Here is a 26,894-nt window from a genome sequence, read left to right on the forward strand (position 1 = left end):
TCCTCTTTCCTACTGACTCATCACTTCCCCCTCCCCCTGTCAGCACAGTTTTTAACACCCAAATACTGTTTTCTATCACACCTTCCTATTTGACCCATCCACTCTGTGCACTCTAAGTAAAGCTCCAGAGCAGCAGGCATCCCTCACATCTATATCACATCTCTGCTCAAATAAGCTTACATCCCATTTTAACTACCATGACTTCATTGCTACTTTTCCTCTTTTCCTCCTATCTCTCCTCCCTCACTGACTCCACATTGTTTTTTTCACAGTTGTGAGTTTCTGTCATTTAGGTCTCTCTTCCACATAACCAAGCATTCAGTATGAACAGCTGGACTTAGCACTGTGCTGCTATGACAGTTGGGTTTTGTGTCCAGTGCCAAATTGTCTTTTAAATTCATTAACATCTCCCTGTTGCTGGTACAAACCCAATCTCTCCTGGTGCCAGACTTGGCTGAAATCCTTTGCTGCCACGGATGCTGTCTGCCAGCAGCTCCTCAATGAATGAGTTTCTTCAGCAGATTTATTCACCCACATGACTAGAGGCCAAACATCAGGTCAGCAAGGGAGGCTGAAACTATGACAGGATGAGTGAGTGTCTCAGGCAGAGGACACACTGAGTCAACAGGGATGGAAAACCTCTCTCAGTGTCACGACAAAATCCGCCACACTTGTGACCAAAAAACCACAATTTTTTCCACATTCTAAAGAAAAACCTTTATTATCACTTGGTCAAAAATAATCCTGTGCTCACAATAAGTCCTCATATTCTAGACTGAAAGGACATTCACACCTTTCTTGCTGTTGGTGCTGTACCTCAGGTACTATGAACCTTTTACCCAGAACAGTCTGCAGGGAGACATTGAACTGTAACTTTCCACACCTGAGTGATTCCAGCTGGATCCTTAGTGGTTACATATGTACTTTGGTGTTAAAAGCCCAAGTAAATTGACAAATAATACACCTACAGCATTGCAGAGGGCAGGAATGCACCATAACTCTGGTTAGATGCTCTGTACCTATGGACCTCTGTACCTGGACATTACAGGCCCAACTAAGCTCTAGTTAAAGGGCTCATCACAAGAAGGAAACTGGAGTGACCTCAGCACAGCACAAATTTACCCCCAGTCTTATGCACACAACAGGTGCTCATCCTGTGACAGATGCCCATATTTGACTGTAGCTCTTGGAAAAGGAGCTTCCACAATTTCCCAGACACCCATCATGCACCTTATACAAACAAACTGCCCACAGAGATTTGTGCATCTCTCAAATTTGTGGAGAATCAGACCAGCAGCCACTGGACAGAGGCCCTGCTGTCTGTTCACTGAATTTCACAGAAGTCTTTGCACATTTTCCATTTACTATTGTGTTCTGGAGACAGCCCTGTCAAATCTGCTTCAAACTGTCTAGAAGACCTGGTATACCACTGCCAGAATCTGCAATGCCAAGTTTCCAGAGATGAATAGAGAATTAGAGGCTGTGAATGCAGTTTAGCAAAGAATCTGAGCTGCTTTTCCAAAAGTCACTTAAGACATTAAGGCAAGTCTCCAATAGGGATGAGGCACTATTATTTCTTTCAGGCCAAGAACGTAACAGTCTCCCTCTTTATCCAGTGAAGGACAGCAGCCCTTTTATTTTCTGCCAATAAAAATGCCACTCTGACAATCCCACACCACAACCTAAACCAGCATCTTTATTTTTAATTTAGTAGTGTTTAGTCCTAAAGGAGAAAGACTTTATTGTAGCTTTGGGTTTACTCCAAGTCTGGAGTACAGTCATGTTAAAATGAATTCTCATCCACCACTATTATTCTTCTCTACACTTACACTGATTGCAAGAGTCACTCATCTTCTAGACCCTAAAAGCCATGTATCAAAACTGTCATACAGCCAAGAGTCCCAGGAGTCAAAGAAATTAATGTGGGACAGCCCCAGGAGGTATCCATCACATCTGCAAATGCCCATTTCAATGGGCTGGGTCACCCCTGTGATTCAGAAGTGCAAGAGACTTTGCTGGCTCATCTTCTCCCAGGATTCAGACTGGCCAGCAAATCTTCAAACTCAGCCCCACTGTCTGAGCACAGGTCCTGAGGAGGCAGAAACTGCACACAGCTCTAAAGCCATAAAGCACTAACACTGGATTTACCTCAGCTTACCCACAAGTCTAAAGTTTGGGGCATAACTTAAGAATTAGTCGGCTATTCCTCTCTGGAAACACAGGAGTGCAACATCTTCCAGAGGTGCCTCTCTGACTCCCTGCATGGCTCAGAGGAATGTGCAAATTCTAGACAGCCACAGTTAAGTGAGACAAATACTACCCTGCAAACTGAATGACAAGCTGACATACTGTAGATTCCTCCAGCAGTATTATTAAGTGACAAAACTGCCAGTTTCTATAAATTGGTCCACTAAGATCAGCAAAACCAGAGGCTGCTCTTGTGGGTTGAACATTTAATAATTCTTAAAAATTATGGGGAGAAAAAAAAAGAGGGAGACACAGATTGTGGAGAAAACCAGCAAAAAATTGGTTTTGCACGGGTGGTAAGTAATGCTGAGAATAAGCACAGTTTGACATAACTGGAATTTAGAAGACAGAAAGCAAAATATTAATGTTAATATGTAACTAAATACACTTTCCCCTTAATTACTGCTTGCACTCTGCCAGTGGCAGGATTCAAAGAGGTTGGGAGAAAATTCAAACATTTAAATACAAAATAAAATCTAATTGCACGGTATAAATTTGGAACAACAGTGAGTGTTTAGAGGCATCAGGGTTGGAAAGCCAAAGGCAAGTGAAAATGAAGGACATTTCTCTGTGCAGTCATAAAGGCTGACAGTTTTGACTGCACAGACAAGAGTATCAGGAAGAAGTGAAAGTAACTCAGATTTTCAAATTTGTTATAGCTACCTTGTGACAGTCTCTGAAGTACTTAATGCTGTGTTTTAAAGCACTAAAAAATGGAGGTTATTTACTTGCAGAAACAACAGTGCTACAGGGGATTAATTGGATATACAGAAAAGAGTGGTTATGTTCCAACAGTGACTAAGTGTAGTTAAAAGAATGGACATATTTTCAAGAGATGAATATTTTTCAGTATGCATATACACTTACCATGGGGAGGAATTACTCAGTATGAAACACTGAGGAGTACTAATTCAAAGCAGCAAACTGAGAACACTTAAAAATGAAGGTTAGGAAGAAACTTCCACACAATTGAAAGCAAAATATATCAAAGCTGTAGACCACAGCTTGTAAAAAAGCTACAGCATCACTATGCCTGCAACATCTGACACAGTGCTGCCAGGTGCAAGCACAACAGTCTTTTATGGACAGCAACAGCTATGGATGCTTAATTTTTTCTAACATTCACATACCTCCACAGCATCCATGCAAAGAAAAAAGTATATTTAGGAAATGCAGAAACCCCCTCACCTTTTATTCTAACCATCTGTGGCACTACCACACCCTTCTGCACTTTCCTACAAGTGGAGGATACAAAAGAAATCACATCACCAACTAAAGGACACTACCTGCAAACTTTACCCAGAATAAGATTAGATGAGTATGTGAGATAAAATCTGCAAAAACCACAGTGCATACTGAGAGTTTATCAGAGGACACCCCTGCTATGTTAGAAGACACCTATGACTTGTCCTGCAGCAGACTGTTTCTTTCTTAAACAAGTGCTTCTGGCAGCAGAAGCTTTCCAGCCTGAGTTGCTGTCCTTGCCCTCTTGTCTCTGGTTTTACAGGCACAAAGTGTGGGCATTGCCTCATGTATGCTTTAAGTTCCTTTTTGTCAGATTATCTGTTTAATTTAGCAGACTGCCTTTTTCATGCAAAGTAATCTACAACAGAGATCCCCACTGCTGTGCAACACAGAACATTGGTGTCACTTGTCACAGCTGCTGAAATGAAAACCAAAACAAAAAACATTATAATTTGCTGCTGTCACGGAGTGTCAGAGAGAACAACCACCAAGAAAGGAGCAGCTTTTCCCTGCTGGAAAGTTTTAAGGAAGTAATTTGTTTCCCTGTCACCCTTATTTGCTACCAAGCTGCTTCACTCATGAGGTCGACTTGCTTTACAATAGTCAGCAGTTTCCATCCAATGAACCAGTAATTTAATGGGGAAATAAACTCTTCCATTTAATGGAACAAGCTATCTCAGAAAATTCATAATTTCATTGACCAAAACAACATGGCACAGGGCAGGTCAATCAAAACCTGTGAAAACCCTGGGCAAAAGGCAGGGCTGAAACTCCATTACACTCCAAATATTCACCATGGCTTAAAGAATATTAGAAGACTGTAGGAATTAACATCAGCACTGTATTTTTGGGGCAGAGGCTGTAAGCCAGTACCCTCCTGCCTTCAGCATGTGAGAAACCCCACTCTGAACTGCAACATCTATATCAGACAAAATACACTCTGCAGGACTGGTTCTGCCATACACAAGGGGTCATGAGATACGTAATACAGATGGAGTAGACCAGTTTCAACATGGAAAACCTACATTTAAGTGGGGAAATCCCATCTCAAGAATTCCCCCAACATATGAAAACTGAGCCTTGAAGCCTGAAGGATATCCACATGTGAATGAGTTTACAAGTACCCAAATCCCTCACATGTCATCTTGGTGACCTACAGAAAAATGACATACAACAGCCTTCTGGCTTTCCTAGGACTTTATAATCTGCCAAATCATACAGCCAGGTCATTCATCTACTGTAGAGATTAGGAGAGGACTATTCTATAAGATACTAAGGTTTCCAATGGGGGGGTCAGGAGGAACCTCTTCTTTTTTTAATAGTCATATGAAGGACTGCCCTGCTCCTCAGCATGTCAGCACAATAACCCTTGCCACAAATGAATACAGTCCAAGAAAAACATTTCTTTTCCCAGAGAAACTATCCCAGTGTCTGCTTCCCTTTACAATACAAATGAGGAATACAAATGAAGATGAGACCACCTATCACAGACAGCATGGGCTGTTATAGGGATGGGATGTTTTCCTATAAACAGTGGCTCTGATTGAAGAGTTTTCCCCAGTCCTGACATTCCTTAGAACATTGTGCAGCTCCCAGGGAGCACAGTGTGTAGAAGGAAAATGATACCCTCCAATGTTCCTACCCAAAAAGGGGCAAGTAACTAATAGCAGAAACCATGCAGAGAAAGAAAACAGTCACAGATCTTCATGAAAGCCTACCTGAAAGAGTTTGTTCCGCTTTTAATATTCAACTGGCTTTTGGTGTGGTCTTTGGTAGCTTGCCACTTGTATTGCAAAGGTAAATCACCTGTAAACATTCTTCTCTTCCTGTTCAAGGACCCCTGTCCCTTTTTATCTCTTTTCCTTTGATGGTTCCCTCCATGATTCAATAGCTGAGATGAGCAGAGAAGCCAGTCTTGGGGAGGGAAACCTCACCAGCCCTTTGGAATCTTCCAATGTTCCAGCATGTCAAAAGCGCTCTCAAGGCACAGAGCGCTTGAAAGTACCATGAATGAAAACCATATTTTCTTTCCCCTCTTTTAATAAGACCCCTTTGCATCCACATGTAGGGAAAATGACAGAGAAGAATCTCATTCTCCTCACTTTCCTTGTTATTAGCTGGAAGTGACAAGTCATTTTGACAAAACTATAAAGAAACAACAGTGCAAACAGACCACCCTACCAAACCCAAGCAGCACGGCTGTGCAAAGACAAGGTAGCACTCCCTGTTATTGTTCTACCAATCCATGGTATTGCTCAGTGGAAACCTCTTCTCAACAGGAATCACAGCAGTAGGTCCCATATGACAAATCTCACTGTTTCGATCCAAGTTTTCTAAACAGTGAATGGTCCCACTCAGGACTCTTCATATTCCACAACAAGATACTCTACTTTCTAACAGATAAATCAATACTCACATGTTTGGAAGTGCTTAAGCTCTTCAGGCAAAACCATAAGGTCCTTTTCATACCAACAGACAAAAACAAGACACTCTGATAAGCACAGTATCAAGAAGAGAACACCAAACAGACACAAAATGCATTAATTTAAGGTCTCAGTTTTGGTATTTTACAGCAACTTAATCTTTGCACACATACACAGAAGGAGTAACTCATAACTGTGAAGCTGCATTTAGTTCTTCAAGCCATTGGCTCACATAGTGTCTGCCACTCAGTTGAAGACCGTTAAGTCAGAACTGTTTCCTGCCTGCCAAAGGCCTTACCTTGGCATCATCTACTTACAGAAATTCTACATCAGCATGCTAACACACACAGCTGTCTTCCAACACAAAATAAAAAAATTCATTCTGCATTTATCTTGCCTGGCTTCAGAATCTCAAGTTTGCCCAAGCCCTCAGCCCACAGCCCCTGCCCTGCCCCAACACTATTTTGAAGCAACACTGGATGCCAAGGGTCCTGAACACTGAGACAAGGGAATAGCCTTAACAAACATCTAATAAAGGCATTGAAAAATTCCAGAGGCATAAGACTCTTAGAGCAGGGTGATAATTCCTCCATACTCTATTAAGGCCTTCAGTTTATATACTGCTGCTCTGTCAGCTTGTCATTGACCATGTAAAACATCAGACCAAGAAGAGGAAATGTCAGATAGAAGTGTGACAGTCTCTCTGAACAGCAGGAATGAAGTTCAACTACACAAAACACCACAATGGAGTAAAACAATAGTCAGCCTGTACAGATTCTCAAAATTAAATGAGAGCATTTTTACACTACAGATGTTTTACTCACAGCACTTCTTGCACAGACATCCACAAAAAGGACTAACCAACGAGTAAAAAAAAAATTGAGGAACTCCAAAGTCCAGGAAAGTTCAAAAAGGTTTAGTTTACATACAAAAACTGCAGTTAATTCCAAAAGTTCAAGTGCAAGTGAACTTCTGATTAATATTAATCACAAACACCACCAGTTTACCATGCAAATATTTTAATTATTTAAATTGCTCTCTTCTGAGCATGAAGAGACAGGAGTACCACTCCATAGTGGTATTTCCTATGACAGTGACAAAGGACCACTTACTTATAACTTAAACATAATAAATTCCTGTTTTGTATAACTGAGGCTGAATACCCACAGGATATTAATATTTCCCCTCCAGCATCTGGTCTAATAAAGAAACACAGAACAGCTTTGCTGTAGTACAAAAGTTTACAGAAAGTTCAACAATTTAATTAAAGACAATACAAAATATGTTGTCTGAATTCAAATAATTTATGTAAAAGTACATGTATGAGAAAATACTGGCAAGAAGATTTGGGTAACCCTATTATCAGATGCATGTTCCTTGTTCCTAGAGATAACATACAGTCAAAAATACATTTATAATTTAAATTACAATAGAAGACAGTATTTCAAATGCAATTTTGGGTCTACCAGCCCTTTAAGGCAAAAGAAATTCCTGCTAACAAAGGACAAACTGATAGAATAAAAAAAATAGAGCAATATTGAAGTCTCTTAACAAGCCTGAAGTGTTTTCTTTTTCCTTTTATCAAGAAGGGAGAAGATACCAGGAAATAAAGGAGACTCTGTCTTCTCAGTTAGGCTTTTAGTAAGTGTGATAGAGCATCAGGAATTACTTTCATCCGTATACCCAGAAAAACCCATTCTCCTAGTGGAGAGACAGGGCACAGATCAGGCACAGATCTTCCATTCCATACAAAGCAGTGCCATGTCCACACAAGTGCAGATCCTGCAGCCAAAGGAAACTACCTTGTTCTCAGGGGGGCAGCTTGGCCCCAACAAAGACCTTCTCTGAGCCTCCAACAGCACTACTAATCCTCTCACATCACAAGTTATTCTTCACCTTTATAAAATACTGAAACCCCAGAAGTCACTTTCTTCATCATGGTATCACACTGAAACACCCAATATTTCTTACCATGTGTCACATTTTTGTGGTCAACTAAACAGTTTAACAAGACAACACATGATTAACTTCTTTCAAGATACTTTAGTTCATTGATTCTCAATAAAAGCACTGGTTGCAGTACAATAGTTTGACATACAGCAACAAAAGGTACTCAATTTACATGCACAAGCTATTCAACAACAGTACACAGTCTTTCCTATTGCCATTATGAAACAAATACTACTGTGACAGCTGGCACAACCTTCCAATTGTTCTCATGAGCTGCAATAGAGTGATGAAAACAGTGTTCCGATGGTACAATGCCAAAGAACAGATTTGGCCACTGCTGGAAGATTCCAATCAAGATGCCAGTATTGTAATGGGAAACAGTGTTGAAGTAATTGTAAAAACAGCAACAAAAGAAGCTATACAAAATTGCTCTGACTTGTACTTCAGTTTAAGAAAAATGTGAAAAATACATACAACTTTGTATAGAAACAAAAGTGCGAAAAGTTAAAAGTTCAAGACAAGTAAGTTCAAGTTAAAAGACAAATGTGTGGATGAGTAAAAAAACCTCTGAGCACTGAAGTACTGCACACCAGCAGCAATCTGTTGGTGAAAGAGTGCATAATTGCCTTTCTGGATTGTTTTTGTGGGTTGGGGTTTTTTGATGTCCTTTTTTTTCCTAGAGTTGTGGGGGTTGTTGTTATTTGTTTTTTTATTTAATTTTATTTTAACAAAGCTTCCACCTTTGAAGCACAAGCCGAAACTCCTCTGCATCTCTGTCTGATGCTTGGCTGAGCTTTTGTTCAGTTTTACAGCTTGATCCAGATTTTCATGGATTGATGTACAAAATACAGTACATACTATTAGGACTACTCACTCCAAGCTTTCAACATCTGCTTTTTAAGAAACAGATACAAGTGCCACCTTCAATAAGTCAGTTTCAGTATTGCAGTTAAAGGGTTTCTAGAAATCAACAGAGAAGTCATATTTGTAACAATGAGATAAGCAATGAGCTTTGTAAAACACAAACATTACAGAAAGACTTTTCCTATAGCAAATAAAAATCATCAGGGGACTTGATTTTTTTTTAACATTTCTTTCTAGGTTTCAGAAGTGCTAGCAATTTCAGCAATAAAACTTTTAAAGTGCCTTGGCTGTGCCACTTTTTAGTGGCTTTTCCAAATGGTATTCAAACAAGTAAGAAACCTTCTCCTCTAAGGGACAATTAGCAGTTTAGCATTATGCTATTGGCAAGTAAGATCCTGAAATATGAATATTCAATAGTTGTCATAATTTTATTCATAACCATATAAAAAAGCAGAGTTACATGATACTGCACTGTCAGGTCTATCATATGCCAAGTAAGACTACAAAAATAAAAGTAAAAAGAAGTAAAAAGGCTTCAATTCTCCTATTTTTGTTGCTTGGTTTTTTAAAATTAATTGTCTCAGGAAAAAGAAGTAGCAAAGGCTGAATCTTAAACATAAAGGTATTATCATCAAATCAGGTCCTCTAATCCAGACTGATGGTACACTTATAATTTCAACTGAACCACTCATTACAAACTTGCAATGTCAGCATTCATTCATACCCTGAACTGTTCCCTGGCCTCATCTACCCAATCAACTATTCATACCTTATATTAAGCAGAACAATAAAAAAAGTTGCTTATGGTTTTGAAACAGTTGGTATGAATTTTTTAATACCACATTCAAACCAGAGGAAGATAATTTTAAGGATATTTCAACTCAATTCACAAAACACTGTTTAGATAGGGAAAAAAGAGACACGGATATGGAAGTACAGAAGGTGTTAAAACACCACTTTAAAAATGGACTTGGTAGAGAGCCTACACTGGAAACACTTACCTTGTCAAAGCATCAACATGATCATCTCAGAAGACAATTCAGAGACACTTAGGTCAGAATTGTGAAAAAAATGAAACTATACTGTCAAAGATCACTGAAATATCTAATCTAAGACAGTGCAAAATGATGGCTGGTGAGGGCAACCAGTCTCCTTGCAAAGTGAGGGACTTCAAATTACTCATCACTGACCTTCTTAATAATCTGCATTGAAGGACCTGATGAACACCAGTGATATTTCTGTCATGCAATTACAACTGTTAAGCAACCAATATGCAGCTGAAGAGTGATACTGTCATCCATAGTAGATTATGGAAGTAATAATCCATTAAAGTTCAAAGGGGAAAGTGGTAAACATCTTGCCATAAGTGAAAACACTTCAAAAATTTACAATTAAATAAAAAGTTAGATGATATCTTATAAAAAGAAGTACTGAACACAACAAGGCCACAATAAATTAGTGTTTCCATAAAATGACATGCTGAAGGTTTTGTTCCCAAGTCTATACATTTTTTACTGTCTGTTAATTCCTAAATATTGACGGCATAATTGAATAATTGAGGTACAGTAGTTTACATTTGTATATGTCTTGTAAAAAGATTATTATTTTTCTTCCAGTTTTTCTTCCTCCTCGCCAAAGAACAACAAAGGAAACATTCCTAAAATGCAGCCAATGGTCACTCCAATAGCTTTACCCTAAAGAAAGAGGGGGAAAAAAATAAGTTTTTCACTGATTCATTATTACTCATTCCCCATGTACCACCACAACCAGGGACACACAACCCTTGTTCTAGTTTTCAGCTGGGAATCAAATTTTTCTTAGCATGCAGACTAGAAACTCAGTCTATGAAGGAGAGGCAGATATGACAAGGTTAGAAACAGTGTTTGCTGTGATAAAAGACAATTCTGAAGAAGAAGGTGGGCAATGTTCATGAAGAGCTGCACAGCTGGTAAGGGAGGAAACAAACATTCCGAAGGATTAGCAGAATGGCCAAGAAGACAGAAAATGAAATGAAAAAAAACCCAAAACAACAAACTACCAAACAACACCTAAACACATTTTAGGTGCAATTATGAATGCATCTGCTTGTATCTGGTACTGCAAATCACCAAAGGAATGAGTGGCTCCTTGCAAACATGATGGCTTTCAAAGGCACAAGGCAAAACCAACAAAAACTGGAAAACATTTCAGTTGACCTGAATGTAGAAGTCAAGAGGAGAGGAAATAAAATAAGACAAGCAGCCTCCAAACCACATCAATAGCAGCAGGTAGATAGTGTTGAAAAACTTGAGACAGCAGGTAAAAAAGGCAAAACGCTATCATACAGAAAAAGGTGCACAGAAGTATTTTCACAGAAAAAGAATATGAATAGAGTGCAATAACAGGGTTTTGCCATAGGCTCAGCTTTTACTGAGAAGACTCTTAGAATATGGGGCAACCCCCTGAGAACATGCCAACACTTCATTGCTCTGTGCTTTGATATCACTGCTAAAACCTGACTTTTTCTACCCTAACTTTTCCTCAGTAAGTGCTATTTCTTTTCCCTTAAATCCACTAAAGTATTTTTTCCAATGAAGGCTCATTCTGGCAAAGTGAAGTACCTGTTTCTTTCCTCAGTTTCTGATAATATATTTATTGAATCATTGCTCTCACTACTGAAGTGGGACCACTTCAAATATTTAAATGTTAAGTAAGTAATCATCCTGAAAATGCATCTGCAAGGTGAGTGTCCTGTAACTGTAAACACAGGCAGTGAATATTAATTCAAATGCTAAAAGTTTGGCCAGAGAAAAGGTGATTTCTTCTCCAAGTTAATTATAGAATATTTGAAATTAGTACAAATCAGCACAGGTATATGAATAGCAAGTACTTGGCAAAATGTATAGGAGCAAACTACTAAGTGGTCATAACTTCCAAGTAAATTATCTTATCACCACAGCCAGAGCTCAACCCAGGTATCTGCACAGCATACACAAAGTCATGGCAGAGATTATCCATGTCACTTGGGGCTGGTTGCATACAAAAAACCCACTGAAGCTCAAAAAACTCCAATCTCTTGCTTCTACCCTGACATGGGTTCAAGACTAAAACCTCTGGGGAACATGGACTAAATTGGTGGCCATTAAGGAATAAATGGAAAAAGTGACAAAAAGCATTTATCAGTTAGTTTAAATACAAAAAGCTCCACACCAGCAGTGCTGCCCACAGGATACTCACCAAGTGTGCACTGAGACGGGTCTGCCACATGTCAGCTTGTTTGGGTGTCAGGTCAGGGATTGACAGACCCAGCCGGGAAGCCAAAGCTTCCACATAACCTGCAAGACTGGAAGAACAAGAAAACAAGAACAAACATTTTTGAATCACACAGTATCTCCTAGTGAGGGTTTTGAAATATATGAACACAAAAACCCAGAGCTTTCCCTTCAGCATACCAATAAAGTGATTGAGAGAAAACTATGGGACAGAGTTCAGACTACTAAATTACATTTTTCAATGTAATTAATTATCTTGCTGATTTAATATACAATATTTCCAAAAAACCTTATGCAGTATAACACAACTGGTGTTAATGCAATTTTGCAGAGCTTTATAAATAACCTTTACTGGAGGAAAGGTCACACACAGAGCAGTTAGTGGCAAGCCTTGTAATTTGCAGAAAACAAAACAGAGGTAAAGAGGGGAAAAAAGGCATAACAAACAGCTTTACTTTCAGCAGTTATGCAGGAATTCCTTGGAAAAGTAAAAGAAGCTGTATCTGTTTTTATCAGAAATAGATATGCCTAGACCTGAAGACATTGCAGAGATACTGCTTTAGCTGAGGAGAAGGAAATCTCTTCAGATCTGGGGATAACTACCTGAGATGGTATATTAGGCAGAGCTATATTAAAAAAAAAAAAAAAATTTCCACTTTGCATCTCAATGAATGCACTTAATATTATTGACACAAGTTCATACATACCCCAGTCCAGCTAAATCTGAAACAAGGTTTCCTAAAGCTGCAGCTGGAGGGAGGAAGAGAAAAAAAAAAAGGTATTATTTTAGCTAAAAAAAAAAAACAAGCAGCTCCCACCCTCCAGTGACCCTCACTTACTCTCAATTTACATAGAATTAAAGACTAGACTTAAGTTCCTTATATTTTAGTGTTTTTATTCTGACCTTATTACAGTTTAATAACAGCAGCATACTAGAATTAGTAAGAGGTGCAACTGTTTTTCTCAATTTACACGGAGAAAGCTTGACAAATACAAAATGACAACACTGACACCTAGAAATCAACATAACTTTTGAGATCAGAGTTAAGAACAGCTGCACATGATTGTCAGCTCCATGCAGCTAATGCTGGACACCAAGAAAGGCCTTCCCAGTGCCTGAAGAGGCAGAGGAGCACTGGAAATAGAAGGAGCTGTCACTCAGGTATGCAGCTTTGATAAACATGTCAATATATACATGAACTGTGTCAATTTAAGAAGAAATACTGCACACAAGTGAACAAAGTTACACACAAAATGCAAGATTTCACAGCAGACCTTAGTAAGATAAGCTTCTCTGTGACTATCTCACATTGAACCAAGGCCTGCAAATTTCCAAATCTTTGACTCACTCTGCTGTAACATTTTCAGTTAAGCTCTCCCTCCTTGTGCTTTTGAGCAATGCTGCACCTGCAGCTGGTGGATCCATGAGCACCCCTGACACTGCAGAAGCACCAAAGCTGTCGAGCAGAGCTTATCAGTTTTGCCCCAGTGCAGGAGCAGGGTGGCTGCTTGGCCTTCCAGTGGTATCTCACCAAGGCAGAGGAGCCACCAAGAAGTGCAGTAAAAAGACACCAACACTGATCTCCCCTTAGCACTGCAAGCACACAGCAAGGTACAAATACATATATCCACATATATTGACAGTGGGCCCTGGGGAATTTAGAGCAGTTCCATTACAGAAACGTAAATACACTTTCCCAACTGCCCCAGGATTTTAATTACTAGGTTGAAATCAAAACAAGCATTTCAAAAACTATTTTAACTGAAATTCCATTTCTACAAATGGAATATGTCCTAGCTTCACCCAGAGATTGTTTCTTTATTAGGAAAGGCAGCTGCAAGACTGAGGAAGAGCCATTTCCAGCCCTGTGCACTTTCAGCCTAAAATATAGGAATGTGCCATATCAGTCTAAACGTGCTGCAACTTTAATACTTGCCTGCCATAGTTGAAATTCCTAAGACAACTCCAATTGACAATTCTATCTGGGTTCCCTGAAAAATAAACAGTTTTCTCATTATTTGAGGGATTTGGAGTTAAAATAAATTATACTGTTACAACTGACAGAAGTATTGTTTATTGCTTGTATATGTTAAAAGTGGAAGGATAAATGGACTTTTTTTTTCTATTAGATCACAGAGATCTTATCTTCCTGGCATATATTCCCCCCTAAAGCAAGGGCCTAATTCTGAAAATCTTTCAATATTTCATTTTTACATATTTCATACTTGTACCAGGCAGCTGGCAGACAAACCTACAACCCTGCATATCCCTGCATAGCATCTTCCCCACTGCAATTCTTAGCTCAATGTAGAGCTCTGAACAAAAACTTCTACAAATACTGAGCGAACAAATAAAACACAGTATTACAGCTCCTTATGTTTTCAGCTGAAGAAACAAAGCCACATGGTCTACACTGAGACATCAGTACATGGTGGAAAGATGAGAGACAATGTGCATAAACTAAAACAAGACATGTTCCAGTTGGATACAGCAAATCATTTTCCATCCTGAGGACAGCTGGGCATTGGAACAGGTTGCTCAGACAGGCTGCCCTTGGATTTCTCAAATCCCTCAGGACAAAACCATCAACAACTTGGTCTCGTCTTACAGCTGGCTCTGCTTTGAGCAGGAGGTTAGACTAGAGACCCTGAGAAGGTCCTAAGCAGGGGACTTTCTAGACTAGACCTCATAGGCCATTCTATTCTGTTCTCTTGAAAAATATGAATCTTACAGATTTGTTCAAGGAATTAAACAGTGAACTTACCGCAGCAATCATAATTGCGTTATCCAAAAATCCAAACCCTACAAAAGGTAATGCATTGTGGAAGAACACTAAAAGAAATAAGTAACAAAGAAAAAATAAATATTTATAAGAGAGTTCACTAGTGCACAGGAACAACTGAAATGTCTAATATTGCTTTTAAGAGAAACAAAGCCAAAATACACATAATTCCTTTCCTACTGGTCACCTTTTTGTTGCTGGCAGGTGTGGTAAAACCCTTTGCTACACAGAAATGTTACTAATGGCTTGTGAAGGACCAGCTAAACAACCTACTTTGAAAATACTTGTACAATTTCAGATGGAAGCCACTTATGCCTACTAATGCATAAGAGAAATACTTAAAACTACACAAACTCTGGTATTATTTACAGACCTTACAGTGATGTGGCAGTATCATTGAAGATCATCAAACTGTCTCACAAGAGAAAGGCCCTGTCCTGCAAGTCCCTTGCTATTTCTGTGCAAGAGCTCCATCTTCTTCACACATCCCTAAAATTTCATATTTAAAAGCACTGTTTAGAGATAAACAATTCTTGTCAAAACTCCTTCAGCCAAATCTGCAAATGCTAAGGTGGGTTTCACTAGGGTGTCATATACTGTTAATTATATCACAATTTAAATTATGAATTGTATCTTGATTTTGTTTGTGCATTATCCTCAGTGCAAGTTAGACTTGTAGCTGCTTCTTAATACATTGCTTGAGAAACCAAGCTTCACCTTTTGTTTCACGTACTTTCTTCTTTTTTACTTCTAAAACCCATTAAATCCTTTCTGAAAATATTTTCTGTTGCAGAAACTTGGAACATGCTGGTCTGAGTAATTTCTAAAAATGAGCACTGTGCTACAGTATCATTCCTTTTTGTACTGCTTCATTTTCTTTCTCAGGTTTTTGCCTGTAAGCTTTTGATGGAGTTGGGATTAAATTTGCACAGCGTTGTCTCCAGTTGAGTTTCAAGGTGCTCACCTCATAAGACTAAATACAGCATGAGGACAGACTACATGACAACAATACAGCTGAAAGTTTAAATTTTTCATTTTTTTAACATTTAAGATGCAGCATTCCTTTTCGATTTGGTTGGAGTTTGGGGTATTTTTTTCACTTCATGTTGGACTATAATTTTTACATTTTATAAACTTAAAGAGATGCAAACCTAGGAAGAGGGACAAAAGAAGAGTACATGAACCTCACAGTCATGTGAAAAGAAACTGGTACCAGTACCTTTTGGGATTCCTTTCTGCAGGCAGTATGAATCCATGACCACACAAAACATCCAAAGCCACATTCAAGATCTTTCATGCTTAGGTACTAGAACATGAATGGTCATCTGTAAACTACTTTGTGAGAACACACCTATTTTCTAAAGTGCACAGGCAAAAGACTACAGCACAAAACCTACAAAACTTTCCAATTATTTTTAAACTATCACAGGATAAACCCACCAAAACGTAAATAACAAAACAAGCACACAGATATGCCCAGTATTTTCAAAATGTGTGTACTGGAGCTAACTGACACCTCAAATTCTTGTTGAAATGCACATTATTTTGGAATTCATGGAGCAAACAGAACTCCAGGGACAAGGGGGGGAACAAATTAGAAAAAAAAAGTAGATATTTAGAAAAGGAAAATGTTTGCTTAAATAAATTTGCTCAGTGCAGAGTACAAAACCACAAAAACATGCTAATTTGGAAACAAAATCAGAATTTGATTATATTATATATGGTATTATAAATGCATAATCTGTTTCCAATTTCTCTGCAGTTTTATACCACTTCTCAGTCCTTTTAAAACACAAAACCTCCACAAGGCACTGCAGCACCAACATTGCCTGGCTTAGAAAAACAATGTCTGCTGCTGGCTTTGAACTGTGTGCTCTCATTTGGGCTTTCTGTCCTACTTTCTCTAAGCGTTGCACATTCTCCAGCCGAGGTGTTATGAAACAAAGGCAGCAGGGTGAGTGTTGGTGCTTGCTTTGGTTTTCTTTTACTCCATACAACAGGGATGAGGACAGACCAGCACTTGTGGAACACAGATGAAGCCAATTCAGAGAGAGACTGCACAAATACAGAACCACAGTCAACAAACATTCTTCTTTTACCATGTCTCAGTTGTCCTGGAGATGGTGGTGCAACCTCCAACTTCTCTAGAGAAGTCAAAATGAAATGAGAAAGTTAGCTGCTTCATCACAAATTCAGTTCATTATCAAGTCTTTACCAAATTTCTAGCAGGCAAAAAAGCAGTTATGTTACTTAACAGCTTTCAAATGGAAAGAAAAATACTTCACACCTAGATTTTTATTATTTTTACAAAAGTTAACATGGTATTAAAATATTACAAGCTTACACTAGTATAAGTGATTATGCAAAGTAACAGCATACTTCAGAAACAGTCCAACAGCCATCTTAATTAGAAAATTACAAAACCACACTAAAATTAGAAAAATCAAATCTTCTACAGATAATTGCATGTTATTTTTTAGAGGTCCTCTAAACATGCAGCAGAGAACCTTGTTTCCTCCAGAGAGTCTGCAAAACAAATTCTACCTTTTTTATTCTCACAAAAGGTAATTTTCATAGCAATATAACAGTTAAAGAAAAATAGAGACCACTGATTTTGGTATCAGCAGATTAAGTTTGGTCATTTGGCACATGTTTCAGGTATTCTAGAGTCAAATCAATGAGACTTTGCAAGGACCAGGACATCACTCCTGAGCCTGACAGAGTACTTTCTCTACAAGAAACTAACGCAGTTGTGACCAGAGATGCTGGGCTTCTGCAACAGCAAGTTACTCGTTTAACAGCAGCAAGGGAAAAAACCTAGCTACTTTTTTAGGTTTTTCTTATACTCAGTATCTACATTAAAAAATGCACAAGACCTCCTTTTGAAAACAGAAAAAAATAATTCCTCAAATATTTTCCAATATTATGACAAGTTGTTGCCATACTTCTGCTGAGGTAACTTCTACAGACAAAGGTTAAGAATGGTAAAATGTGGAACCTACAATACTCGAGTATTCAAATTTTACTTGGGAAGACAAGTACATGGAAAGACAATGCTGCAAACACAGAGTGTGATTAATTTGAGCCTATGTCTCAGCACTGCAGATCGGAGTGAGTATTCTTGCATCCAAGGCACTCTTATATTCAAAGCTATTTTAAGGAAGAAATGAAAACATTAACTTAAAGTATCTTTGAAGAAAAAATATTAGATCATAATACCACTATTTAGCCAACCAGGACACTGACTTCCAAAATAATTTTACTAATTGAAGGTCTTTAACACTTTCAAGCTCAAGCAGTTACTGAAGAGGTGCTTCCTCCCTCTGCCCAATATAAACATGACCTAAGCTCTACAAACACCAGGTGTACTCACCATGCAAATGGGACAAGTTTAGCCCAAATACGACAGAAATAAAGATTATTTTGCTCTCCCATAGAAAATGCCAAGGAATCCACAGATTCAAAGCTCAGGCTAGAAGAGGAACATGGTAAATATAAGGAGCTCCTGTGAGAGTGAATCTTCTGAAGCCTTGAGTATTGACAGCAAGAAAAATTCAGACCAAAATTTTCAGTATGTGTTCACGGTGAATGGCATTGGGGGCAGGACCCATTTTCATATGGTCTCCTTATTTTCTCACAGGTTAAGCAGATCTTTTACAGAAGCACGGACAAAGAAAGAACTATCTGTATACACCAGTACTGCCCTTTGGGCAGCTCTTCTCAGAGACAATAAATTTCCACAACACTGGGGAAAATCTGGAGCCACCACGAAATGGAGATTAGCTGAGGCCACTGTTTCCAAAAGGTCCAGATGCCCTGAGGGTGGCTGGGCAACCTAAGTCAACACTGTCACATTCCTGATGGAGCTTCCCTAAACTCATTTGCTCCATCCTGCTGAATGCCAGGGAGAGAATAAACACCCCAAACCGAACACAAGCACAGGATGTCACAGAGGGCTGCCCTCCATGGTTTCTGCTCTGATGGGAAGCACTCACACCAACCACTGTGGCTGCTGGGCTTCCTGTGGCACTGCCACTGAAACCGCCCCTGCTGCAGTGCCCATCTAGCTTCTACATCTAGGTCTCCATATAAAGGTTTCTGTGATAAGAAACTGTAACAACATAAACAAATTTCCAGGAAACATAATACCTCTGAGGAAGACATCTCTTCACAGTTTCCCTGATTGTGACAGCCAGTTAGATTAGATAATTTCAATCTATTTTGGGTATCAATACAGAATACAAAAGACTATTCAACTTGTCACAAAACATTACAAAGCTCTAGGACATCAGCTCTCTGGATTTAACTACAACCAAATTTGATAGCACCTGTCAGTCTACACGATTATATTCTACTCAGTCTAGCTAGACAGCTATTTAAAAAAGCTAAAAAAACCCAGTGAATATTTGATTTGAGAAACTTAGTGCCACAAGGAAGAATTAAGGGTGTTTGGTCGAAGGAAAAAGAAATAAAAATGTCTTGCATCTAGGCATAATGGGAGTTCCAAGTTATAATAACTAAAAAGCTCCTCCTTCTGAACATACATCAAGGACTACCTTGGGACATTTCTAAAAGAAGGGAGGCTGGGGGACACTACTTGGAGGTTAGAGGAAAGACAAATTTGTGCAAGATAGAGGGAAATACCATGGGGTTAAAAATATAAACAAAAATTACTTAATCATTGACATAATCTGTTTCAGTAGCATGGGATTCCTGCTAAATAGGCATTTTATCAAGGAGTCCCTCAACACTATCAGGACATAAGTTGCAAGAGAGGTCACTGGGGACAGTACGGTGGCACCATGCTGTGGAGAACCAGACTGCTCCTGATCAGCCATAGGGAGCTCATGCCAGTAATGGCATCTTCCTACTGCACATGCAAGAACATTATTTTATAAAAGAGAGTCTTGTAAACTCATGTGGAAGCATGTCTGGCTTACAGCTTCCCTCACCATCAAGATAAAAATTAATCTGTGAAAAAAATGTGATTACACATATTAATGAGACTGGGATAGGAGAAGTCTTCCAGATGAAGTTCAGTAACTGGTGCTGGTGAGCCCTGCACATGGTCTGGACAGGGCAGCTCCCTCTCTGCCTGAGCCAGGACAGAGCCTGGGAGAGTGTCTCATTCCCCCCAGCACAGAGCAGTGGGGCTCAGAGCCTGTCACACGGTACCTGCAGGACCAGGCTCATGGGAAAAGCTGTCCCCTCTGGAGCACCAAACAAAGTTTTAAAGCACAAAGGCAGCTTCCCTGAGAACTGATGCTCTGCCTCTGCCACGCTGCTCACTGCAGGAAAGGGTTGCTCCAGCTCAGCTCTACTTGCACAGGCCAAAGATTGGTCTAAAGCTTGGACATGGGAAAGGAAAAAGAATTAAAGCAGAAAAAAAAACCCAATCACTGTGGCATGAAAGCCAAAAACCTTTTTACTTCCAATATTATCTTTTTAAAGCATAACGTATTTTAAAACTCTGCAAGATGTGAAGGCACTGAGAGCCAAAAAAATTTCTTTAAACAAATTTCTTAAATCTCTAGATAGCAAAATGTATTTCAGCATAGGGTATTTATTCATAGGAAGTTGTTCTGACTATATGAATTTTCAAGACTCAGCAAAAAATGAGAATAAAAATATTCAGAGAGTACAGTAAAGGAAACATGTCCTTTGTTTATTTTCCCAGAGAGAAAACAAAAATCTAAATTGCAAAACCCTCTTTAAAGAGCTCAATTCAGTCAGAATCAAACAATTCTGGAGAAGAGAAGAAAACAACTCTAAAGTACTCCAGAATTGCATTTCGCAATGGCCATTCGCCATCTCATCCTGCGTCACAGCACTCAACAAGACATAGAATTCATCTTATTGCAGAAGGAATAAAATGAAATGGTGAAGTGAGGAATTGCTATTTTCTAACTGACATTCATTACCATAAATATAAACCAAGGTTCAAGTGCAATACATGTCATGAACCCTGAATTAGCAAAGTCTGGGAAGCAGAAGAACATTTACTGCTTCTTAAATCTGTTCTTGATATTTTTAAAATTTATACTACCATCTTTTCCTCTAACTATTTTTAAAAAATAGTTAGAAACCAGGAGGTGGGAGGAGCATGGGGGTAAAGGAGTAAAATAGGAAACCATCAACATAAATAATACTGTTATCCACAATTTGGCCCAAACCCAGCAAGTTAAAGCCACTTATAACAAAGTACTTGCAATTTAGTTTTAGAATTATTATTCTTAGCTGACAAACTAACGACAACTGACTAAAAGGTAATGGGAGCGCATTTATTAAAAAAAAAACCCAACCAAAATCTAGCAAGTTGTCATCACCAGTTTCTGAATTATAAATTTTTTAAGAACTGGCATACAAGAGAACTTGCAAGCCTAAAGGCATGTATTATGTTTGATTTGAATTGCAGGTAACACCACCATAAAATTTTATAGCTGAATCTGCTACTGTCACCCAGGGGCAGGAAACACTAACACTGAACGCAGGTACTACTGCCAGAGCTATCCTAGGAAAATATTTGCTTCTGCTGAGTATTGCCATATCTGAGATAAAAATATGAGCAGTGTTTTATAGATTTTTAAATAGTGACTGAATTGTTTAAATTAATTATTAAACAATGGAAGAGGAATACAATAAATACTAATAATCTAGATCTATTATAAAATCATTTTAGGCTCCAAAGGCATGTAATCTAGAAGTTACAGAGGGTTTTCTCTTGAATTCATCAATCTCTTTCTTCCAAAAAGCCTGTCCAGATAATTTCAGCTAATCATACAGATACACATCACTGATACTGCAAAAACATTACTTACACAGAACAAGAAATCAGAACAATTTTTTTATCTACTAAAAAGAGGTACTCCTTTGCATGTGAATTCATGAGAGGATCTATACAACCAAAATTCTGGATTGGAACCTAAAAATGAGCTGTGTTATTGCTTTGTTCAGAGATGGATCTTCAAAATTTCTGACTGACGTATAAGTTCATTTATGGAATAAGCTCATAAGACACCTCCTCATCATCCTTTTTTCTTCCTCTGCTCTTCCTCAATGTTTTGACCAAAACTGCAATCTAGCAAAATTGAAAAATCTTGTCCCATTGATCTTCAATTGGGTTCCCTTAATATTCCAGGTGGGGAAACAACAATTCATGAGTTGACAGTAAAAAAAATTCTGCATCATTTGTGATAACTTACAAGTGTTTTCCTGTTACTACAGCAATTAAGGCATGAAAGGAGGCTTACTTGTGCAGTGCTAAATATAAACCTGGATGTCAGCCCCTTCAGTCACATGCCCAGCAGAGGGAAAGCTGGGCAAAGCTCTGGTACAAATAGAGGAGGCGATAGAAAATTTCTCTACTACTGGAGAAGGTAACTATGTTCCAAACAAATATTCTGCATAAATAGAAATAGGACAGGTTTTTTTGTTGTTTTTTTTTTTTTTAATACTCCCTGTAACATTGTAGAGAATTACAAAATGATACAAAACCTTGAAGTAGCAGGAGATTATCACCTTTATTTGAAACTTTTGTTACATCTATTGAACAAAGGACTGAACAAGCTTTGTAGGAATGCAGTGTGTTCCCTTCAGAACAAACCCCAGTAGTGACTTCAGGCTTCGTTCACACCTATGATCCTCTATAGTGAGTATACAATACACTTATCCTATTATCCTTTTAAAAAATGTGGCTCAGTATTCATATCTTTTTAAAGATGCTTGACAAAACAGAGAGACCTGAGGTGGGAACCCCGACTGGAAATGTAGGAGAAAGCATGAAATGTAAACAGCTACCCAGAGGCTCAAATCACTGTCCCCATCATTAAGAGGGTTTTATCCTTGACCTAATCCCCATCTCCATCAGTGCCTTAAAAATGTGAAGGTCAGCATTTCCACTCAAGTAGGTTCATGCCAAAATAGTATTTGCAGTGGTTTGCTTAAAAAAGGTCTCAAACCACAGCTGGAAAAAAAAAAAAAGTTAGACTTAAGATGCTTGCCTTGGAATTCAAGGGGGTTAATCAGCTAAAGTGATGACAACACAGAAAGGACTTGCAGCTTGTAACAGAGATGCAGCATAAGGATAGAAATAGAGAGTGTGAGCTGTCTCCTTCAGAGAGAAATAGAAAATGTCAGAAAAACAGCTGAAGTGTTTGCATAAAAGTGCCGGGAATGCAGTCAAACTGATAGGAGACCAAACAGGAACAATATTGAGATCCATGTTCCACAGGTAAATGCTTATATTATTATTTGTTGAAAAAAAAAAAAAAAAAAAAAAGAAGATACTTGAGAGCTGCCAAAAAACAAGCTTCCTATAGTAATTCCCTGACTGGAAAGAACCATCTGCAGAGTTAAAATTCTCTACCTCAAAAAACCAAATACTTATCCTGCCAAGAGGAGGCTGGCTCTGCCTTCCCTCCTCACCTTCCACATTTCAATGCTGGAGGACTGCAAGGAGTTCTTGGGAGCCAGAGGACGGACATCTCCCAGTGGCACAGCATTTTAGATCAATGAATCTTTGCCTGGGCTTATTAACAACCTCTCCACTAGATTTGGAAAAAGATCAGATGAGTCCTTCTGACTGACAGAGTAGAATTAGTGTCATCCAAATATATTCATTTAACTGTTTCAGTAAGGAGAGATTTTGGCACTTCTCTGTCAGTAAGGTTTTTTTCTTGGGCCCCTCTCATTCAAGGGAGGGATCTAGGCATCATTTCATGGGTCAGCAGTTGAGCAGAGTACCAGCACAGCAACAGTGCTAAACTGGAAACAAGACCACGGTATCTGTGCATCAGAGTGCAATACATTCCTGTAAAAGGACAAGCAAAACAATTCTGTGGGACACCACAAAAGATTTGTTAACAAAAATTATCAGCACTCTGTGCACAATCAGAAATCTGATCTACTAGAGAACTTTCATCACCCTTAAACAGTTGTGTTAGGCAGCATTTCTGTCTAAACATGAGAGTTCATGAAATATCTAAGGAGTTATATGTACAATATCCTTTATTCATTTATGTTCCCCCCAGGCTCAGCTTTAACAAGAAATCTGAAAAGCTGGCGAGAGACAAGCTGCTTTATTCCTGCCCCTCCTCTCCCTTATGCCCTTTCCCATCCTGCACAAAACTATATTCCTTTCCCCAGGAAAGAAAGCCAGTGGGAATATGGTTTTAAGAACAGGGAGCAGCTTTGGCTTTCAAGGCCATGTCTGGTACCTGCAGCCAGCTGCAGAACCCCTCAGAGGAGACAGCTCAGTGACAACAGCTTGTGCAGAACAGAGGGGAACCACAACACTCCCTCTTCTGCTGCCCTGGCACAAAACAGAGTGTAATAACACAAGGGGCTTGTGCCCAGCCACAGCTGTGCTTCCCACAGCCCCTGGCACCAGCAGTACCTGCACTCAGACAGCAAAAACCCTTCCCACAGCCACCACCACCCCAGGCAGCTGCAGCAGCACCAGGCAGGGGGGGGCTGGCTTGTTAAATATGTTTGGTGGGATTATTCTTTTCCTTTGAGAAAACTCAACTACAATCTTTACAGAGAGCTGAAGACAAACTGCTATTAAATCACATACCACTCAGTACCAGCACTCTCGTGAGCAGAAAGTTCCATTCCCTGACTGAGCATGACCTTGGAAGCAAGTACAACTACAGAAATAAGCTTCTGTCTGAAGTAACTTTAAATGCATGTGGAGTTTATTGCTGTTCATCTGTCTCAGACTTAAAAAAGCAACCCAAAATAAGAGAGGACAGATAAATCAAATGATTGTCAAACATTTTGTTACAGATTCATACTAAGTGTAATGACATTCCTCCTAATTCTTCATTGCATAGGGGCATTAAAGACGAAACTATGAGCTGCCTTGAAGTCCTTAAGAATCTAATAATTCCTATCAGCAAAAGGAACACCATAGGAAACCAGTGACAATTTAAATTCCAGCCATAAATTACATTCAAATAATTTGTGCCTCTCTATATAAATGCCTCATGAATACAGGATGCAGTAGGAATGAAGTTATTCTTAACTCTTCACCTGCTGCTAGAGGTAATGCAGTAGATTCATCACTTTGATACCCCCTTCCCTTCCCTTCCTCACATACCTTAGCAAAGCCTCATTTGAGAAATTAGTCTGACTCTCCCATCTGACTCTCTGCATAGTCAAATTCAATCTGCAATGACGACTGTCTCTGGCAAATAGCTGAAAGAATGATTATAATATATAAACAGATGAAATCACTTCACATGAAACTTCACCTTAAAATATTTTATTTTAGCTTTAATTTAATAAGATTATGAAATATCTACTGGGTTGTTATGCAGCTGCATTATGCAATAATTTATTCTGCACGTGAATTTTAAGTTCTAATAAAAAACTCACTTTGTTCACAAAAATTAATCTGAAATATTTTGAAAGTTTTGTAAATAAAGTCAGACAGAAGGAAGAAGCAGAAGACAAAGGCTGCTGTGTTCTACTCTTCCTAAAAGTGAACAGTTCTGATTAAGCTCACTTTTTACTCTTTCAACCAATTGCCTTTATTCTGCAAAACAAAAAAAGGAACAGCCTTCTCCTGGAAAGTGTTTCTCCAGCCTCTGGCAAGCATGAGGCCTCACTCAGGAGGATTCAATCACAAGTGCATCCCTGCAGCTTCCAGCTGCAGAGCCAAGGCAAGCTTCAGTTCCTGTCACACCCCTGGAGTATAGTGCCAGCTGTGCACACACTCCCTCGAAAGCTGCCTCAGGACCTCTGCTCTATGAAGAGCTGCACATCTGGTCCATCTATTTAATCCCAATGCTTCCTCACTTTCTCAGAAAGTACCCAATGCCAGTTTATGAAACACACAGTTCTGCTACTTAGGACATTTTTTGGTTTTCAGCTTTACAAATTTCCCCTTTTCCACTGACAGTTTATTTTAACCTGTTCTTTTGTCACAGCTCCACTGTAAGCAGGCAGCAGAATCCTGTGAGTACTGAAATTACACCCATCACCTCCAGTTCTGCTAATCAGCTTGAGAATTAGTGAAGTACAAGCACAAATCCTCAGCTTAGAGTTTTCTGCATACAGATACCTGATTTGTTTTCCAGAGGAGAGGAAATATGGAATCTAATGTATTTAACACTTCTCCCCATGGCAATGGAAAGTATGCTGTGGCACTGCCCACATCAGTGACATACTGCAATGCCACTATTTACTGGAGATCTTAATGAAATATGCACCCCTTTAGCTTTTCACAGTGCAATGGAGACTGATCACAGTGTGCCTCCAGCTTGCTTTCCTTCCTCATTCTCTTCTCCCTCTGCTTCTCCAAAATCTGTGCAATGTTTATACAGCTCCTTATCCAGCAGCAAAGAAGGGGAAGGATTCAGGCTGAAGTTGTTTTTTGCAGTGCTGAAGCAAAGTACTGTGGTGATGTGGGGGTAGCCACTCAGACCACGATGAATAATCCTGAATAGACAGCCAGAGGAAGGGAGTGGAGAGACAGCTCCCTTCCTAGGCACAAGACAAATGTTGAGTTAAAAAATATAATTGCAAGTATTTGCCAAAACTGCAAAGGTAACCTGGGAGATAAAACCAGTATTGCTCACTAGTGCAAGTCACCTTGTGCTGCTAGCAACACAGAGATCCCAGAACAGGCTCCTGCCTGAGGCACAAAAACCCTCCTGGCCCTTCCCATGAGAAAACAGAAAGGCAGAAACTTATGTCACATAAAAAACTGCACCCTGAACTGAAGTCATGTTGTTACTGCAAGGGGTGATTTGATACTTTCCTCCTGTTTCTAAATTCCCACCTGATCATGCATTTGGGACTTCTTTATTCTGGCACTTGTTCTCAGTCAGGTACACAGCCAGGCCCAGAGAAGACCTCCAGTGGGACCATGGGAAGCAGAATTGAGACTTTCATACCCAGAGGTTTTTTGGGACTGGGAAAGAACACTCATTTACAACAACACAGGTGAAGCCAGAGTAAATCCACACCCATATGGCCAAGTCACATCTACTACTCATCACCTCATCCACAGCTCTTCCAGGCCTGCTCTTACCCACTGCAGGAAACCAGGGAGAATGCTTTTTCTCTATGACTGGGAAAAAGCAATTAAATTGAGTTTTTTTTAAACTGAGCTTTTAACACAGGAT

The 26,894-nt window shown here is 39.2% G+C and overlaps 1 protein-coding gene across 14 annotated transcripts in view; it reads right to left on the reverse strand.

Moving 5' to 3' along the window:
* TMEM65 (transmembrane protein 65) overlaps nt 1-26,894 on the reverse strand; it is a 100,313-nt gene that overhangs the window by 62,784 nt on the left and 10,635 nt on the right. For 11 of the 14 annotated variants that reach the window (XR_014953045.1, XR_014953044.1, XM_085572531.1 and 8 more), the window contains 5 exons: nt 16,863-16,907; nt 14,746-14,813; nt 13,918-13,972; nt 12,688-12,730; nt 11,946-12,051 (listed from right to left, as the gene is read on the reverse strand). Coding sequence is in view for 12 of the 14 variants with exons in the window: in XM_085572531.1 (XP_085428657.1) it covers nt 11,946-12,051; nt 12,688-12,730; nt 13,918-13,972; nt 14,746-14,813; nt 16,863-16,907 (317 nt within the window). In the remaining 2 variants the exon portion in view is untranslated. Of the gene's footprint in view, nt 1-6,917; nt 10,424-11,945; nt 12,052-12,687; nt 12,731-13,917; nt 13,973-14,745; nt 14,814-16,862; nt 16,908-26,894 lie in introns of those variants that run through there. The other 3 variants (XM_021542319.3, XM_077782147.2, XM_085572537.1) reach the window with 1 other exon arrangement.

The sequence above is a fragment of the Lonchura striata genome, chromosome 2 (assembly GCF_050655825.1).
Source record: "Lonchura striata isolate lonStrDom1 chromosome 2, ASM5065582v1, whole genome shotgun sequence".
Lineage (NCBI taxonomy): Eukaryota > Metazoa > Chordata > Aves > Passeriformes > Estrildidae > Lonchura > Lonchura striata.